Source organism: Rosa chinensis, chromosome 5 (assembly GCF_002994745.2).
Source record: "Rosa chinensis cultivar Old Blush chromosome 5, RchiOBHm-V2, whole genome shotgun sequence".
NCBI classification, from domain to species: Eukaryota; Viridiplantae; Streptophyta; class Magnoliopsida; order Rosales; family Rosaceae; genus Rosa; species Rosa chinensis.
In genome coordinates this window covers 75,016,583-75,036,585 of record NC_037092.1, presented here as the reverse complement: position 1 = coordinate 75,036,585, position 20,003 = coordinate 75,016,583, and the positions used below count along the sequence as shown (strand labels likewise).

Here is a 20,003-nt window from a genome sequence, read left to right as displayed (position 1 = left end):
GTTTAGGTAATCTTTTTTTTTTTACCAATGCCAAGAATATTGGCAAATCAGATGTGGTGATATCTCAAGCAGTTGTCTTGAGGGAAGGTCCTTTAGAATGCAGTGAAATAGTAGTTGAAAGGGATTCCGAACTTCTGATTCCCAGTATCATTGGTTGTTTCTTAAATTAAATTATGGGTGCAACACATCAAGTCTTTGGCTTTCTTAGAGAGAGCTCTTTGTGGTATACATTCGCTGCTGTTGTTCTAGGGCATAGTTCTTGTTATGTTTGTTAGTGTGAGTCATCGTTCCCTATTAGGAATAGATACAAGGGAATATATTGTTGTAACTACTTACCTTGTATAGGTTGTGTAGTACAGTAGTACACAATAGTTGTAGTACGATTGTAATCTGTTTATATACACCACAGAATGGGTATAATTATATATCAGAAAATTCATTCTCTCATCCTTGTTCTATTTGACTTGGTATCAAAGCAAAGATCCAAAGGACTTTGTCTTTTTTTTTTTTTTTTTTTTTTTTTTTTTTTTCAGTTGACTTAGAACACGACGTCGTTCTCCAACTGTTGGTAGACGTCTTCATTCTTCACGGTCAACTTCCTCATCTCACAGCTACGATCGGCTTTGCCTTCTTAGCCAAGGCCACCGTTGCTTCTCTAGTCCAGACGGCCTCGTCTTCAACCCAAGACCATCGTCACTCCTCTTGTCCAGCTGGCTTCGTCTTCAGCCTGAGACCGCTGCCGCTCCTCTCATCAATCTAGATCGGCCTCTCTTGATCCAGCCCGACGTCACCAGCCCAGAATTAGCGTCACCAACCTCCCTTGATTACCAGACCGGCATCACCAGCCCAGACTCGGTCCTCTGTTCAGATCGGCGTTAGTGTCTCTGTCCAGATCAACGTCGGCGTCTTCTGCAGTCAAAGCGACCTGACCCGTGCAACAAGTCGAACTCGGGCCAACCCGACTCATGCAACAGGTTCCCAAAAAAAAAAAAAAAATCTGCACGTTCTGTTCTTATTTTTTGGAATCTTCTATCTCTCCCATTCCGTTGCATATTCTGTGATTGTGTGATTTTACTGCTGTATTGTTGCAATGGGTGGTGATGATAGTGAAGGACAGAGTTCTAAGATCAATGAGGTCCAAAAGATTGAGGTTTTTGTTCGAAGTTCAGATGGTGGTTCTTTTGGTGGTCCAAAACTCAATAGTACCAATTTTCGAACATGGAAGAAGTTTATGTTTGTCCATCTTCGTGGCATATACAAGATGAGGCATGTAAATGGAACAACCAAAGCTCCTGGTGAGGAAGATGTGGTTGCCTATGCTAAATGGCCGGGAGGATGATGATGGATCTGTGATGGCTCTCTTGTTCAAAGCCATGACTGAAGATGTGTTACAGTTGGTGGAAGAGTGTGAGACTGCTGAAACAATATGGAAGACATTGGGGGATTTGTATACCAACGAGTCTGATTTTATACAAGTTCATGAATTGATGTGTAAAGCTGCTAGTATGCAACAAAATGGGCAACCAGTAGCTGTGTATTTCACCAAGCTGAAGAATGTATGGGCTGAAATTGATCAGAAGCGTCCTTGCAAGATCAAGAATCAGGAAGATCTTGTGTGGTACCAGAAGGAGAAGGAGCTAGAAAGGGTACGTGTATTCCTGAAAGGGCTTGATGAGAAGTATAGCAGTGCCAAGGGAGAATTTCTCAGAATGACAGACCCTCCTAGTTTGAACACAGCTTTTACATACATCCGCAAGGATGAGTCTCAGCAAGAGAGTGTCAAACATGCACAGGTTGAAGTATCTAGCCTAACCATTCAGGCCAAGTCACCGGCACCTTTCCTTCAGCAGCAGAGCTCAGCCCCACTTCATCAACAAGGTTTCCCACAAGGCTTTACCAACCGCCCTCGTCCTCAATGTTCTTATTGCAACGACCTTGGGCATGTTCGGGAGACTTGTTGGAAGTTGAACCCACACCTTAAACCTAAAAAGCAACGTTATCGTCCTAAGGCGAAAGCAGCTACTATTCAATTGGTCCAAGAACAGGATTTCTATGGAGTGGCTGGCCAAGATCATCATACAGCAGGTGGAGCTACCCCTTGTAGCAAAGGGGTTTACTCAGACGTATGCTATAGACTATGATGAAACATTTGCCCCTGTTGCCAAGATGAACACTATTCGGGTTCTGCTCTCATTTGCTGCTAGTTTAAACTGGCCACTCCGACAGTTTGATGTCAAGAATGCATTTCTTCATAGAGAGTTAGCCGAGGAAGTGTACATGAGCCTTCCACCTGGGTATGTAGTTGCTCCTCCTAGTGATTTTGTCTGCAGATTGAGAAAATCTCTGTATGGTCTCAAACAGTCACCTCGTGCTTGGTTTGGAAGATTTTCACAGTTCATGCGGAAGGTTGGTTACAGGCAGAGCAACTCAGACCATACCTTATTTCTCAAGCATCAACAAGGGAAGGTAACAACTCTAATTATTTATGTGGATGATATGGTAATCACTAGTAATGATACGGTTGAGATGGATAGACTGCAGAGACAGCTAGCCTCTGAGTTTGAGATGAAGGACTTGGGTGAGCTTAAGTACATCTTAGGAATTGAGGTAGCCGGGGGGAGAGAAGGAATCTATCTGTGCAAGAGGAAGTATGTTCTTGACTTGCTGACAGAGACAGGTTTGTTGGATTGTAGACCTATTGACACTCCTATTGAGTAGAACCATTGTTTAGCTGAGTATCCAGATCAGGTACCTACTGATCGAGCTCGCTATCAGAGGTTAGTTGGGTGCTTGATTTATTTGTCTCATACTAGACCAGACGTTGCATATGCAGTGAGAATGGTGAGTCAGTTCATGCATAATCCGAGTAAGAGTCACATGGATGCTGTTATGCGAATTCTGAAGTACTGGAAGTCAGCTCCAGGAAGCGGAGTACTGTTTTCTAAACACAACAAAATTCTTGAGGTTTATGGCTTCACAGATGCAGATTGGGCTGGAAATATCACATACAGAAGGTCAACATCAGGTTACTTTACCTTTGTGGGAGGTAATTTGGTTACATGGAAGAGTAAGAAACAGAAAGTTGTGGCACGTTCTAGTGCTGAGGCCGAGTATAGAGGTATGGCTCATGGAGTGTGTGAATTGTTGTGGCTGAGAAATCTGTTCGTGATATGGGTTTCAAACTCAAAAATTCCATGCAGTTGTATTGTGACAACAAGGCAGCTATTGACATATCACAGAATCCAGTACAGCATGATCGTACTAAGCATGTGGAGGTTGATCGTCACTTTATAAAGGAGAAGCTAGATGCCAAAATTATTAGCTTTCCTTTTGTTCCAACTGAAGAGCAACTTGTAGATGTACTTACCAAAGGAGTTTCCAGGAAGGCGTTTTATGACTCACTAAGCAAGTTGGGCATGGTTGATGTATATGCGCCAACTTGAGGGGGAGTGTTAGTGTGAGTCATCGTTCCCTTTTAGGAATAGACTACAAGGGAATATATTGTTGTAACTACTTACCTTGTATACGTTGTGTAATACAGTAGTACACAATAGTTGTAGTACGATTGTAATCTGTTTATATATATCACAGAATGAGTGTAATTATATATCAGAAAATTCATTCTCTCAACCTTATTCTATTTGACTATGTTTCCATTTGGTCTAAATTGTTTACCTCTTTGTGTACTGCCTAAACCCAATTACAAAGCATTCAATTTTGATTAAACAAAAAAATAGAAACAAAAACAATAAATACTGTAGGATTTGATTGCTCGTCAGTGGATACCAGTTTTGGATATCAAGCTTGTATGGTGGGTACTGTGGGCACATGTCCTGGACGACAAGGACAATCCTTAAATGGCGTTTGGTTAATTGGTAATCTGTTGTTTTCATTTGTATTCATCACATTACATAACACGTGTCACGTTTACATAGGTTTATATATGATCTATAATAAATGTGGGCAAAAGCCACACATGTATTGCCACCCCCTCAATAAAGATTACAACATGGATAATATCTCTCCAACAAAACCAAGATATAAAAGACGAGAAAGAAACATATAAATGCAAACATATGCAGCTGTATTAATAAGGACAAGGAAGACAAAGTATTGGGGTGTCCTAAACACATGGGCGGATCCACATGAATGAGCCCACCCGAAAATTTATATATACAGATTTTATCTATAGCAAGGCATAGCTTTGAAATTTCAGAGCAAGGTTAGGGTTTAGGGTCACTTTTAGGTCGCATATCCACATCTCAACCGTTCAGTTTCTAAGCACTAATGTATAGATCATCTCTGCAAAATTTCAACGAAATTGATGGTCTTTAAGGTATCTAACTCGCTTAAACAAATGGACGAACTGAATCTGTCCAACCTGAACCATACTAGCTTTAAGGCAGTTATCAATGCCTTAACGACTATCAATTTGGCTGAAATTTTGCAGAGATGATCTATACATTAGTACCTAGAAACTGAACGGTTGAGATGTGGATATGCGACCAAAAAGTGACGCTAAACTCTAACATCGCTCTGAAATTTCAAAGCGAGGCCTTGCTCTGGATAGAATCTGTATGTGTGTGTGTGTGTGTGTATATATATATATATATATAGTCCTTTTTAGTGAGAGATTCTTTTTTGGTTATTTTAAGGGATAACATTTTAGACTCAGTTTTTGATCACATATTGAGATCTCGACTGTTCAGTTTTTAAGACTATATGAGTAGATGATTTATGCAAATTTTCAGCCAAATTGATGATCGTTAAGGCATTCATAACTGCGATTTACAATTATAAACATAAACAGTTCAGGTTGGACAGATTTAGTTCGTTTATTGATTTAATATAGTTTGATACCTTAATGGTCATCAATTTGGCAGAAAATTTTCATTAAAATCTAAAAAATGAACGGTCAAGATGCCGAAATGTGATTGAAAAGTAAGAAATCCCTTAAAATGACAAAAAAATAGATCAGTTAGTGGAATATATATATATATATATATATATATGTAAATAGTGTTATCAAAACGTCATTGTTTTGATGTTAATGTAAATTAATATTGATGTATATATTTATATATGTGTTATGCTCAAGATTAAGAACACGAACTTACTCATGCATAAGGAATGAAGATTGTGAAACTTAATACTAACTTGGTGTAGATACACTCGATACATAAATTTGTATCCTCAATGTAGGAGGAATTAAACTAGAATAGCACAACTCTGTCCAATTATTTTTTCTGCAAGTAGAGTAGCAAGTTATTGCATTCCTAATCGAGAATAAAAAGTCCACAAAATCTTACAGTTGAAGCCCACCTAAAAATAATTAGAGACGGTCTCCAATATCCTCTCGGTCATTTCCATCACTCATAAGTGATTCAACGTTCGTTTACTTCTTCTTCACTCTCGTTTCTACAACCAGTTATGTCACGCTCTGAATTTCAAGCACAAATAATAAACAAATTAAACAATCATAAATACAATGGGTGTGATTGTTTAATTGTATTTATGATTGTTTAGACATCAACACAAAATACTTGAATTTTATTCCTTTTAAAACAAATACGCAAAGATGCTCTGAACTCATAATGTCAATGTATACTCGTTCTTTAGAGTCACATATTACATTACACCACATTTACAAATTAAGTCGAAATAACAATTTAATAAGTAAACACAGCCTCTACACTAGGGCTGTCAACGGGTTGGGTTCGTGTCGGGTCAAGGTATTTGTCGTGTCGCAAAATATAAACTCAAACCCAACCCATTTAATAATCGTGTCAAAAGTTTAAACCCAAACCCAACCTATTTATTAAATGGGTTAACCGTTTCCAACCCGCTTAACTCATTTAACAAATATGTCGTGTCGTGTTAGATAAAATGACCAATTTAAGGGTTAACAATGTGACCCATTTAACTAAAAAAAAATACATAAATTGATTAAATTCACTAAAACCTCCACAAGACAAAGAATATAAATAATTATATATATTCATAAATAATTAAATCTAATAATTATAAAGCAAAATATTTCAAATTGTCTAATCCTATGATCAAATACTCCCAATGTCCAAAATTTCAAGAAGAAGTATATCATAATCGGGTTATACGGGTTCACTTTGTGTTGGCGGGTTGACCCATGGTCGACCCATTTATTAAATGAGTCATGGCGGGTTGACCCACGGCCGACCCACTTTTTAATCGTGTGGGTTCAACCCGCTTTATTTCGTGCAGGTTTCGAGTCGTGTTATCGGGTCGTGTCGAAATTGACAGCCTTACTCTACACTCACTACACAGCGAAAAAGTAAAAAACTAACAAATGTGAAACAACACAATCATATTTCCAACCTTACTGCGAAAACAACAAGGAAGCCTTAACCATTAACCATGTACTTTGACCTGTAAGATAACCTTTATACCATCGAATAGTGTACCGGTGTTATGCCCTGAATTTTGAATAAAAAAAATTCAAATCTGAAACACGATAACTCAACAGATCGCCAAAAATGCATACAAACTTTTTTCATTTAATCTAGGGGGAAAAATGCAAACAGTACCCGACCTTTAACCCATTAGTAACTTTAGTACCTGACAAAAAAAAAAATCACTTTGGTACCTGAAGTTCGGATCCCGACCCAACATTAGTACCTAGAACACTGTTAGCCGTTACGACGTTAACGGATTGACATATATTAAAGGGTACATGGGTAAATTCAGTTTCTATTTAAAAAAAAAATTAATTTCAAATTAGTATTAAGTTTATGACTAAAAATTTAAAAAAAAAAAAAAAAGTCTCACGTCTGGGATCAATCCCAAATCTTCATCTTCTTGAATTGGGTATGAATCCCAGATCTTCATCTTCTCAAATTACCAGCACAACATCTCCCTTCCTGACTTCCTTCCTCCTTTCTCCTCCACCTTCTCTTCTCCTCTCATACTCTTCTTCCAACCTCCAAATTCCACCTCTCCTTGAAAACCAAAAACAGAGAGAGAGAGGAGCCATGTCTTTCTTTGCCGCCACCACCCACCCCATCCACCTCCACACCACCATCGTCGCCACCTCCCATCCACATTTCCCAATCTCAACTCACACAACTCATACACAAAATCATAAAATCAAAACCCAGAAAATTTTCATGTTCTTGAACCAAATCCAATTAAAAAAGAAAAACTGAAACAATTCTTCTCCCAAACCCAGATCGATTAGACAAAACGCAAAGAAAACCATAAACCCAAACCACCTCCTGGGATTGATTTCGAGATATTCATGTTGAGATTGAGCATTAAGAGTTGAAAAGAGAGACGATGAAATTGGGGAATGAAGGTGAAGCAATGGGTAGTACCTGGCTCTACCACATACCCAAGCTCGTCCAATTTCAGACCCAAACTCCTTCTATGGCCACCGAGGAGGAACCTCTTTCTTTCTCTCTCAGCCTTGTTTCGGGTGAAGTTTGAGCGAGGGTTATGGCGACGGCGACGGTGAATGGTGGATTGTGTAGCGAGATTTGATTGGCATGGTCATGTGGAAAAGATGAGATGTGCGAGAGGTATCAAGACCTGAACAAAACCGAAATTTACAGCTGCTGGGTATGGGTATCAAAAGGTATTACTGTTTCTTGTTTAGGATCCAAATATTAATTGATATATAATGGTTAGAGTCACCAAATTAGTTCAAAAGAAGAAGCGTAGTGGACAAGGGAGAAAGGGTATCTATTGTTATTAGCCTCATTAGCTGAACATGATCAATCTTTCAGGAATTCCTCAGGGAAAAATTCATCAACGGTGTCTAGACACTTATGAGACTTTTAGAATAATACCTGAACTTACAAAGTTATTAATGTGATACCTGGACTCATTTTTTCGTATCAACATGGTACCTACTACCAATTTCCGTCACGGAGCCGTTAAATTTTGCACATGCATCGCACGTGAGTCACTTAATGAATACAAAAAGACTGATTTACCCTCAATTTTTTTCTTTCTTTTCTTTCTTTCTTTTTCTTTTCTTTTCTTTCTTTCTTTTTCTTTTCTTTTCTTTCTTTCTTTCTTCTTCTTCTCCTTTTTCGATTTCTTCTTCCCCTGATTTGAATCATCAAGATTCAAAATCATCTTGCTTGTCCGATTCCCACTGCCGATTGCTGATCAAACACCGCCGCTGCGTCTCAATCCACTTTCATGCACCGCAGATGTTTCTGGTTCCCCTCACTTCAAATCCTATAGCAAATTGAAATTGTGCACTGAGGCTTCGCCGCTCACTCCGAGTTCATCCCCGCTGCCACCGCCGACAACTTAGCCACCACCACTCTCGTTCTCTCCTCCGACCCAGGGGCAGATCCAGGAATTCAACCCTGGTGGGGCTTGAATTTCTTAACAAATGAAAAAAAAAAAGGCTCTGCGCATCAGCAACATCCATGAACTCCATTCAAGTTTACACACAAATTCAGCAAGCCCAACCTAGAAATCAAATTCACGTTTACACACACACAAAAATTCAACAAACCCACAAATTCACGTATACACAATTTCAGATATCAAAAAACAACCCAATACCCAGAAGGCCATAAATCAAAAAGGGTTTAGCTAATTAGCTTTATCAATTTCAATTTGGGTTTTATGAATTGGTTATCAGAATACCTATTTACCATCATGATTAGGTATTTCGGTGGACTTACTGATCAAGCCATCAAGGGCCAAAGACAGAGCCAGAGGAGGAGGAGAATAAGAGAAGAAATCTGGAGCAGTAGTTGGTGGATTCACTGATCAAGCCATCAACTCATCGAGGGCCAAAGACGGAGAGGAGAAGAAGAAGAAAAGAAGAAATTAAGGATGCAGAGGGTTAGGTTACCCATTGCTGAAGAGGACGAGGACGAGGATGAAGAAGAAGAGGACCATGAGGAAGAAAGAGGGTTTCGCCGGAGATCGAGAAAGAAAATGGGCTCGATGGGAGCGGTGGTGGTGTTGGTTGAACTGATTGACCGATGTGGTCTGGTGTTGGTTGCGGTGGTGTTGGTGTTGGCAAGGAGAGAAGGAGAGAATAAAGAAACCCAAAAAGAAGAAGAAGAAGAAGAAGAAGAAGAAGAAGAAAGAAAGAAAGAAAGAAAGAAAGAAAAGAAAAGAAAAAGAAAGAAAGAAAAGAAAAGAAAAAGAAAGAAAGAAAGAAAAGAGAAAAAAAAAACTTTGAGGATAAATCGGTCATTTTGTCTCTGTGACGGAAATTGGTCGTAGGTATGACGTTGATACAAAAAAATGAGTCCATGTATCACATAGATAACTTTGTCAGTTCATGTATCATTCTGAAAGTCCCCTAAGTGTTCAGACACTGTTGGTGAATTTTTCCCAATTCCTCACTAAACAATTTTCTCTTGAATACTCTCTGTATATCAAAAGGATAGGTATAGTGAAGTTGGTGCTGCATAAAATTTGGTGTCGATGGTTGTTTTTCTTTGTTTTGTTTATGTCAATTTTCTCTTCTTAGTAAAAGATTGATCAACTGAGTTGTAATATATTGGAAATCTGAGCTTGAGGAAGAAGAAGAGATTGAGATAAACAAGGAGAGTTGGGAGGAAGAAGAAGACGAAGAAGAAGAGATTGAGTGAAGGGACGAAAATACCCCTCAAAGTTTGCCACTTGGCTAACGCCGTAATGGCCAACGCACAGTGTTCTAGGTACTAATGTTGGGTCGGGGTCCGAACTTCAGGTACCAAAGTGATATATATTTTTTTTGTCAGGTACTAAAGTTACTAATGGGCCAAAGGTCGGGTATTGTTTGCATTTTTTTCCCTTTAATCTAAGCAACAAACAAACCAAGCCACAATGTCAATACCGACTAGTTCTCTAGAATCACATATTATATTACTAAGTGTTTACATAAACTCAAAAGTATCAAAGTAAATGTAAATGCTCACTAGGAGCATACCTACAAACAGTAGTAGATACACAAATAGATTCTAAACCTAACGCTGTTGCAATAACAAGCCACGACTTCAATCCTGATTGCCTTGACCTGCAGGAATAACCCCTACACCATGGAATAGTGCACCGGGTTGCAACAACAAACCCGGTAAGCTTTTTAAGTTCGTATGAGTAAAATCAACTAAAATGACTCAAAACACACATGCTTATAATTTCCTCAACTTATGAATAAATTAAAGCAACAACATTTAAGTCCACAATACACAATCGAACTTAAAATCACACAAGGTAAAAATCAGTAATTCATGCATAGAAAATTTGTTCAGGAGATTACCAAAAATCACACAATTCAAATCATAGCAACTCCTGCACAAAGTTTAGTTCAGGAGATTATGTAAAAGCCAAACAATTCAAATGAAAAAGGAAAATAAATAAGAAAATCAAACAACTCAAGCTAAAGCCAATGAATCACCATTTCAACTCCAGTGAATACTCATGCATTTTAAATACAAAACCCATGTCCCTCTTGGACAATAAAAGAAAGAATACACACCCAAAACTCTTTTTTAAAAACGTGTACTCATGAGTCGCAAGTAACACCCTTGTTACCCCCATGATATACAATGACAGACATATTAGAACTCTAATTGAATCATAACCAATCACCCGGCTAAAGGCTTAGTATCCAGATATATTTTCCTCTGTCACTACTATAACACCAGATCCGTAGACCGAAAACATTTAAAAAGTCACACATAACTCAAATGTTACACCAAAATTCAAGTATTCTTTAAACACAATATAGATAAACAATTACATGATATATTGCATTCTCGAAAAGAGTAATTGCCCAAACAATAACTTGAATAAAATAACAATTATTATACTTATCACAATGCCACACCATCAAGATATATATATATATATATATTTCACATAAATACACACACACACACACGTAGTCATCCACTCAGAAATGCCACTAATACCAACTATAGTCCAGATTCGAAAAACTCGGGAAAAATCATTTTTATGATTGAAACCTCATAACTTACCTATGAATTGTAGACGATCAAGTTCATATAATTTAAAACAAATATTAATTTCTAGAAAATAATTTCACAATTTAGCGATTAAACCAAAAAAAATAAAGAAAGTCTATTCATAAATGAACCTCGTGAGATTTACTCACCTCTGAATCCCGTTGCATCGTCTTACAGATCGAGATAACACAATCCGTCCAAAATAACTTTGTCACTTACCTAGTCACATCAAGGTCACATTTTAATACCACTTGAGATACGAAAGCATTGAAGTTCAAAACATGCGAACTAAAACCTGAATATTAAGTCAATCGAGACGAACATCATCCAAGACTGGCCAAAGTCTCCGGAACACTCCTAGAGTCAAATCGCCTAAACAAAAAGGATGATCCAACGGCCGGATCCTCACAGATCGAAAACCGAGATAATTGAAACCACTAAAAACCCTAACATGCTCAAACGATCTCCAAATGCTACAAATCATATATCAAAACTCTCGTATTGGTGAGTAGATGATAAAGGAGAAAGGATATGCTCCAACAAAGGCGGAATGCGCTGCCACGTGCCGCCACAAGCTGCTATGCGTGAGCCCCACGTGCCGCCACTCCGACCTCTATTCCAGGCTAATCCAACCGTACACAATGTAGAGCACAACAAGAGGATCAAAATTTATACCTAGAGCTAAGGTTGATTCGGCCTTAACCGGCCAGGATCAAGCTCAAAAGCTAGATTGTCGATTTTCGCCATTTGAACTTCAATTCCAGATTCCGGTCAATCCACGGCGAATCGTGTAGCAAGGCCGGTGTGAATGTGGAGAGCAAGAGGAGAGCTATAAAACCTAGTACGGTTCTAGCCCTATCGTCGCCGGAAAAAGGATGGAGTAATGCAGGCGGCACTCCTCCACCTTTCAAGCCTTGCTGTGCTGGGCACGGTGGTTGTTAAGGTGAGTGAGTGGTCGGGGTCGGTAGAGGAAAGAGAGAGGAAGAGAACCATGGTGGTGGCATCGCCAGAGGTCGTCAGATGGCGTCAGAATCTCCAAGTTGTCAACCGGGTTCAAGTCGGGTCGGCTGCACTTTGGTAGAGAAACTAGGGTTTCGGCGTTTCCAAATTTTGGAACCTTGGATTTTCTGATTTTTCTATTTATAGGAAAATTTCCAAAATTAGAAACTTCTTCCGATAACCATAACTTCTTCATACGAACTCCAATTTTCGTGTGCCACATGTTCACGAACTCGTATCGAGGCGCTCTACAACTTTCGTGAAGTAAGTTTTCAGAGAAACTCAACCAATAAAATAAAAAGTCAATAAAACGTTTCCAGTAATTATTCGTCCAAAACACGTTTGCCCCACCCTCGAACCACGAAATTTTTCTAGCGATCAACTCAATAATTTCTGGAAAATCATTAGAAATTAATAATAAATTTTCGGGGTATTACAACCGGTTTGCAAAAAAAAAACTAGTAAGCTTATAAAACTCGTGTTAGTAAACTCAAACAACCATAACAAACAACACATGTTTAAGTCATCTTAACCTAATTAAACAAATCGATATGCATTTATCACAACAACAATCATCAATTTTACATCCTTCAATAACAGACTTAAGTAAGCCAAATCATAACTAACACCCACATGCTTTGACTCTCAACTTAGCATTCAGTTAATTAACAAAACTATAACCAAAACAATTCCATCTCAAGTAACGTTAAAGGTGAAATTAATAATCAGCACCACATGAACCATGACTCCTTTCTCGGAAAACAAAATGTTTGTCACCCTCGTAACATTTTAAAACATTTTAAATGCAACAACAATTTTTTCAAAGCAATAAATATCTCAATCCATCACAGCACTCACAATTTAAACAAAGCAAAACCAGTAATCTCTGCATAGATTTTAGTTCAGAAGATCACCTAAAATGACACAAATTAAAATTATAGTATTCCCTGCATATAGTTTAGTTCAGGAGATTACAAAGAAACTAATTAATTTTGAAAATAGTAATCTCTGCATCTAATTTAGTCTAGGAGATTTCGACAAAATCAAGCAATTCAAATACTAGCAATAATCTAAAAATCAATACTCTTTCATATACCAGTAACACTAGTCACCATATCAAAAATCTAAAGTTCTCAACCATCATTAACTCAACAACAACCCAACAACTTTACCCATAAGTCACCACACTAGTTACCACTTTGGTTATCACCACTTTTATGTGATCTCCTGAACTAAATTCTATGCAGGATTACTGGGTTTACTTTATTTAAATTGTGAATGTTGTGATAATTTGAGATTTACTTTGCTTTGCAAAGTTGTTGTTGAATTTTAAAATAATTTAAAAAATTACAAATGTTTTGTTTTTGAGAAGGGAGATTTATGTGGTGTTGATTATGGAGTTCACCTTTAACATTATTTGAGGTGGAATTGTTTTGGTTATAGTTTTGTTAACCGGATGTTGAGTTGAGAGTCAGAGCATGTGGGTGTTAGTCACGAGTTAGCTGACTTAAACCTGTTATTGAAGGATGTGAATTTGATGATGTTGTCGTGATATATGCTTATTGAATTGTTTAGATTGAGATGACTTAAGCATGTGTTTTTTGGTATGTTTGTTTTCAGTTTACTCACACGAGCTTCATAAGCTTACCGGTTTGTTTGTTGCAACCCTGTGCATTATTCGATGGTGTAGGGGTTTATCTTGCCGGTCGGGGTACATGGTTGATATATAAGGCTTCCTTATTATTGTCAAAGTAAGGTTGGAAATCTGATTCTAGTGTTTCGCGCTTGTTAGTTTTCCATTGTGTAGTGAGTGTGTTTACTTATTAAATTGTCATTTCAACTTAATTTTAAACTTAGTATAATGTAATATGTGACTCTAAAGAATGAGTTTGTATTGACATTATGGGTTCATGACATCGTTGGTTGCTTGCATTATTATTTTTTCAGGTATTTTGTGTTGATGTCTAAACCATCAGGCCAGGAGTAATTGTGATTGTTTAACTTGTTTATTATTTTGCTTGAAAATCAGGGCGTGACATTGTTGACCTGCTAGTTAACGTTCACCGTCGGTGGACCGAATACGTTTTGCTTATCCATTCCTTTTAAAACCAAATGGCTTATGGCATAGAGGAATACCTGCCATATGTATTAAAAAACTTGGTCCACGATTATGCTATACCATATTCTTTCATGACTCACAAGTGAAAATCAGAACTATCCTAAGCGGACCTTAAACATTCAAACGTAAACTAGGCAAGAGACCCTTCGTATCTTGATATAGAACACTAATCTCTATTTCTTCTTCTTAAAGTTTCGGGCATCACTATCTCACAAAACAGTTCACTATTCGTATCTGACCTTGCAATAAAAGAATGTTTCTTCTTGTACGAAGTTGAGCCAAATACAAAGCGCCATTTTGTCAAGTAGAGCTACTTATTTCTCCACTACATCTACGCAAGCTTTCGCCTGTTTTGGCCTATTTTTGTCCATTCTAAAGAGGACGTTAAGATTGCCTCAGCAATCACACTCTGCTTTATGGTTACTTTGTTTCTCTTGGCCGTTCTTAAGCCCGGGTATGTCCAACCAGTAGATGAGATGACACGATGTGGTTTTACGGTTGTGGCTTCCGTTCAACCAACGACAAATAGTATTTCGTGGCAACAGATCTCATCTTGGTGGTTGTTAGATAGGATTTTAGGGTTCCAAGTTTTTCTTTGTTCACATGTCTTGTATTTGGGTTAGGCTCATTGTGGGCTTTATCTCATGTCTTATAGGCCTTTGTGCCTCATTATCTAGGCCTATGTGTCTCTTTTGTTGGAATCTTATATACCTCTTGTATTTTGCTTAATCATTTGAATATTCTAATACAATCATTGACCCAAAAAAAAAAAAAAAAACTCTTCCGTGAGCCTCTAGTTAAGGATCACACCTTATGGTCATTGTTACATGAATCAAAGTCAAATGTAAAATAACAAAAATGTCCGGAAAAACACTAGGCAAACCACATACTTTCTAACTATGATTCTCCCACAAGAACTACACCTGAAAATCAGCAAGGCATACCAACTTGTTACAAATTCCAATCATTGAAAGACGATCATGCTTCAATGCAAAATTATTAGGGTTAATTACATATAAGTGCATCTTTGATTGTTTTTTTAGTCATAAGGCCACCAACTAGTTTTTTCCCTCATAAGGCCACTGGACTAAAAAAGTTGTTATATTTTGGATCTTAAAAACCAACATATTTACATAAATGCCACTAAAGTACAAAATCAACAATTATTCTCTCTCCTCTCCGGCGAGGTCACCGACCAACTCCGGCAGGTCTCCGGCCGACCTCCGGCCAACTTCCGGCGGATCTCCGGCCAACTTCCGACCAACTCCGGCGACCACAAAAGCTACTCTCACTGACACCAAAAGCTACTGTGGCTAGCAACAAAAGCTATTCTTATGAGATTTTTAGCCACCTCCTGCAAGGTCACAAAAACTACTATCACTACCAACAAAAGATACTGTCACTAGTAACAAAAGCTACTCTAGTGAGATTTCCGGCAACCTCCGGTGAGATAATAAAAGCTACTATCACCAACAAAAAAAGCTACTATCACCCACAACAAAAGCTACTCCTTACCCAAAAAATCTCTGCTCCTCAAAACGAAAAGCTACTATCCTCACAAACAAAAGATACTGTCACCAATACCAAAAACTACTCTCATCAACGACAAATGCTACTCTCACCAACACCAGAAAATTACTCTCACTAACACCAAAAACTACTTTTACCAACCACAAAAGTTATTGTCACTAACACCAACGAGCTACTCTCACTAACATTACAGAGCTACTAACATAGGTACAGAAAGCTACGATCACCATTATGGAAAACCACCAAAATAGTTACAGAGAGCTACTGATTTGAAAAAAAAAAATCTATTGACATTAGCTTGAAAATATACTAACATAGACACATAAAGCTACTATCACGATATTGAAATGCTACTAAAACAATTACACGGAGCTGCTAACTTGAAATAATGAAAATGAAAATAGAAGCTATTGACATCATGTTGAAAAAATACTAACATAGATATAGAAAGATACTATCGCTATGTTGAAAAGCCGCTATAACAGTTATAGAGAGTTACTAACTGCAACAAATAACATACAAGAAACGGTTCATTATTCATCAATCAAAATACATCACAACACCATCAGAAAACAGAATTCAACCACAAAACCATCCCCCATCACACAAGAGCACAACTCTCTTTCTCTCCCCTGCAAAATTCCACAACAGATGAATTCAAACAAATCCAAGCCCATTTATTCCAATAAATCACAATCAAATCAAACCAAACTAAACAAATTCTAATCATGCCGTCTAATTAATTTCAACAAAAATACCAGAAGGATTTTGTCTCAACCTCAATAAGTAAACCAAATACAATGACAATAATGAATGGAATTGAAAAGCTTATCACATTTCTTGGCCGGCGGTGTCCCAAATCTGGGCCTTGACAATCTAATCATCGACATGGATGCTCCGGGTGCCAAACTCGACACCGAAGGTGGACTTAGACTCGAGGTTGAACTCGGGTGGCAAACCTGGACAACAAATCGGATTTACCGATACCAGCATGGCCGATCAAGATGACCTTGAAGTGGTAGTCGTTGTCTGACCTGTAGGCCATTTCGAAGAGCTGGAGCGACTTTTCGGTTGGAGATGAAGAGGTCGCGGGCCTTGTCGTCGTCGCCGGAGAATCAGTGCTCATTTAGGTTTCCGATGCAGGTGAGGTGGAGGAAGAGGCGATGGTGGCGGTGGAGGAAGGGTGTTGCCGGAGCCGAGCTAGATGTGAGGAAAGGAGCTGCCGGAGCCGAGGCTCGTGAGGTGTCTCAAGTCGAAATTGGAGATCTGAGTGAATCGGAGATGAGTAGAGAATCGTCTCCAGTGAGAGAATCAGACTGTAGCCGCAGACTTCCCAACGTTTTCGTCCGGTTTGTAATTTTTTGATCAGCTTTATTTTCTGGAAAATCGAAGGTGAAGATGGCTGTGCAAGGTCTGATAGCGTCGTGCAGGTGGTCGCCGGAATCGGAGGTGGAGACAACGACGTGAAGGCGGTGGTGCTCAAATTGGAGCAGCAGAGAAACAGAAGGGGAGCTCTCTCGTTAAAATTGGGAGGAGAGAGAGAAGCCTGGCCTGCCGCCTCGTCCAAACAGCGTCACCGACATCCTCACCGCCGGAGAAGAGCAAGAAGGTCGCTACACAGAGAGAGAGAGAGAGAGAGAGAGAGAGAGAGAGATCGTGATCGATCTGATCGATGTAAGACGGAAAGATCGATGCACTTGGGTTTGTTAGGCATAAGGGTAAAATTGTCATGAAAAAAATAATTTGTGAATGTAAGTGGCCTTATGTGTACAAGATAAGTTAAGTGGCCTTATGGCTAATATAAGTTTCAAAATGACACTTACATGTAATTTTCTAAAATTATTATAAGGAGTAGTGAATGGATGTACAAGCTTCTTCTCCTTACACCAAGGGAGTACATCGTTGTTTCCCTCGGTGAACATCCAAATCTCTTACGTATTTAAAAAAAAAAAAAAAAAAAATTCTACAAAAATACCGTTTTTTATATTCTAGTCCAATAAAAGGTCCGGTCCGGCCCATCAAAGTCTTTCTTTCTTTCTTGCTGGCAGAAATTAGGGTTTAACTCGGAGAGAGAGAGCTGAAAATTCAGGGGGAGACGACGACGAAGCGATGAACCCACTAACCCTAGTGAAGCGGATTCAGAACATCAATGCGAGAGAAGCTCAATTAGGGATTTCAGAGGACGCTTCATGGCACGCCAAGTACAAAGACTCCGCTTACGTTTACGCCGGCGGCATTCCCTTTGATCTCACCGAAGGCGATCTCCTCGCCATCTTCGCACAGTAAACCCCTAACCCTAACCCTAATTCCAATTCATTGCAACTTCGTCTTCAATTTTTAATCTTGATTCGATTTCAGGTACGGAGAGGTCGTCGATGTCAACCTCGTTCGCGATAAAGGGACCGGGAAATCCAAAGGGTTCGCCTTTGTTGCGTATGAGGACCAGAGGAGTACCAATCTCGCTGTGGATAATTTGAACGGAGCCCAAGTGGTGGGTCGAACTATCAGGGTTGATCATGTGGATAAGTACAAGAAGAAAGAAGAGGAAGATGAAGAGGAGGAGCAGAGGAAGAGGGAGGAGCGTGGCGTTTGCCGAGCTTTCCAGAGAGGTGAATGTACTCGTGGAGCTGGATGTAGATTTTCTCACAATGAACAGGTAAGGCTGCCATTGCCATGATTTTGTTTTCAGTTCTCGGGCATGACTGCGTTGTTATTTTTGCAATGTCTGTTGATGTTTGGATTTTGAGGATTGATGGAATTTAATGTCAGTTTTAGTTTTGAATTATCTGCCTTTAGCTTCCCCTGGGGGATAGTGAGCTTGTTTCCTGTATGTTACTAATTATATATGCTCTACATGGTTGGAGCAAATGCAAGATCGGAGTTTATGAAGATAGATGAGGAGTTATGTTTCTTTTTTGCTATAAATAATTCTCTCTCTGCATATCTAGGTGCTTATGGATGATTTTGTTTTGTTTGTATTCAGAGAGCTGCAAACACAGGGTGGGGTGCTGAGGACAAGAAATGGGGACACGAAAACTATGATGGTCCGAGAAAGAGTGACAAAAGACCTGGCACCATCCCCTCAAATCGTGTTCCAGAGCCTAGAGTGCGAGAAGATTTCAGCACTAAAGATAAGTTTAAGACAGTACCGGACAGGAGGGCCTTGGAGGAAGAAAAGAGGACATCAAGAAGACGTGGTGAGAATGATGAGTTGGAGCCAAGATCAAGAGAAGATTATGATAGGAGGGAAGAAAAGAGACCAAGAAGACATGATGATTTTGAATTTCAGCCGAAGGCAAGAGAATATCATGATAGAAGGGAAGATAGGAGACCCAGAAGGCAAGGCGACGATGAATTTGAACCGAAGCTAAAGTCTGTAGAAGATAAGAGACCCAGAAGGCGTGGTGATGATGCTGCATATGAGCCCAAGTCTAGAGAAGATCATGTCAGGAGTGAATATGATAGAAGAGAAGATAGGAGACCAAAAAGACGTGGTGATGATTTGGAAGCTCATGACATGAGGGAAGATCGTGATAGGATGGAAGAAAAGAGATCAAGGCGACCCAATCATGACGAATTAGAGCCACAGCCACGAGCAAGTCGGGGTAAGGAGAGAGATTGAGAAGGCATCATGATGATGAAGTGCCTCCAAAGTCTAGAGAAGTTCGCCAAAAGGGAGATTAGGAAGTAATCAATTATCACTGAAAGCTGGACCAAATACATGGAAGAATATTGATGTGACAGGGTAGACATATCGTTGACTCATGGGTGGGATTCTAACATTGGTCAAAAGGAGGGAGTAATGGTGTAAAACATATACTCAAGCCCTTCACAATTTTCACATGTCTTGTTTGTAATGCTTCCTGTTATGCAATGTTAAAGAGTTGTTTCCGGTAGATTGTGTGAGGTGTATCCTTATTTGTTGCTGATATGGTCCTAATATGTTCTCTGGTTTGTATATTGCATTTGATATGCCAAGGCCTTGGCCAATCAATGTTTGTGGAATATCTTATCTTGCTACTTTTTGGTCATTCCTACCCAAAAGGACGAGGAAGTCGGGGTGATGATGCATGCGATAAAGGCAATGCTTATGCAAGTAAGCAACTCTGCATAATATCTGTTCTTGATTCTTAATTTGTGATGGTTGTCGTGGACATTTTAACAGATGTCTACCAACTGTGTATTGTTGAGGGCGTATCTAGGATTGATAGCTTTTCTATTTGTGTGAAAAATTTCAATCATTAGTGCTATCTGTTGATAATGGTGATGAAATATCAGTGCTATTTTTTTCTCAGAAAGAACTGTGAAGTTAAATTTACAGGAGAAACCATGGTTTTCCAAGCTTGGTTTGAACCAACTGTAAGAAGCATTGGCTAGGAGCCTAGGATGATGGA

The 20,003-nt window shown here is 39.0% G+C and overlaps 1 protein-coding gene across 1 annotated transcript; it reads left to right on the top strand.

Moving 5' to 3' along the window:
- Positions 1 to 17,634: 17,634 nt before the first annotated feature.
- Positions 17,635 to 19,743, top strand: LOC112167366 (zinc finger CCCH domain-containing protein 25). The gene is made up of 3 exons (XM_024304377.2): positions 17,635 to 17,891; positions 17,968 to 18,265; positions 18,593 to 19,743. Exons 1-3 carry the CDS (start codon positions 17,719 to 17,721, stop codon positions 19,229 to 19,231), a joined length of 1,110 nt encoding a protein of 369 aa, XP_024160145.1. The 5' UTR covers positions 17,635 to 17,718; the 3' UTR covers positions 19,232 to 19,743.
- The last annotated feature ends 260 nt before the right edge of the window (positions 19,744 to 20,003 follow it).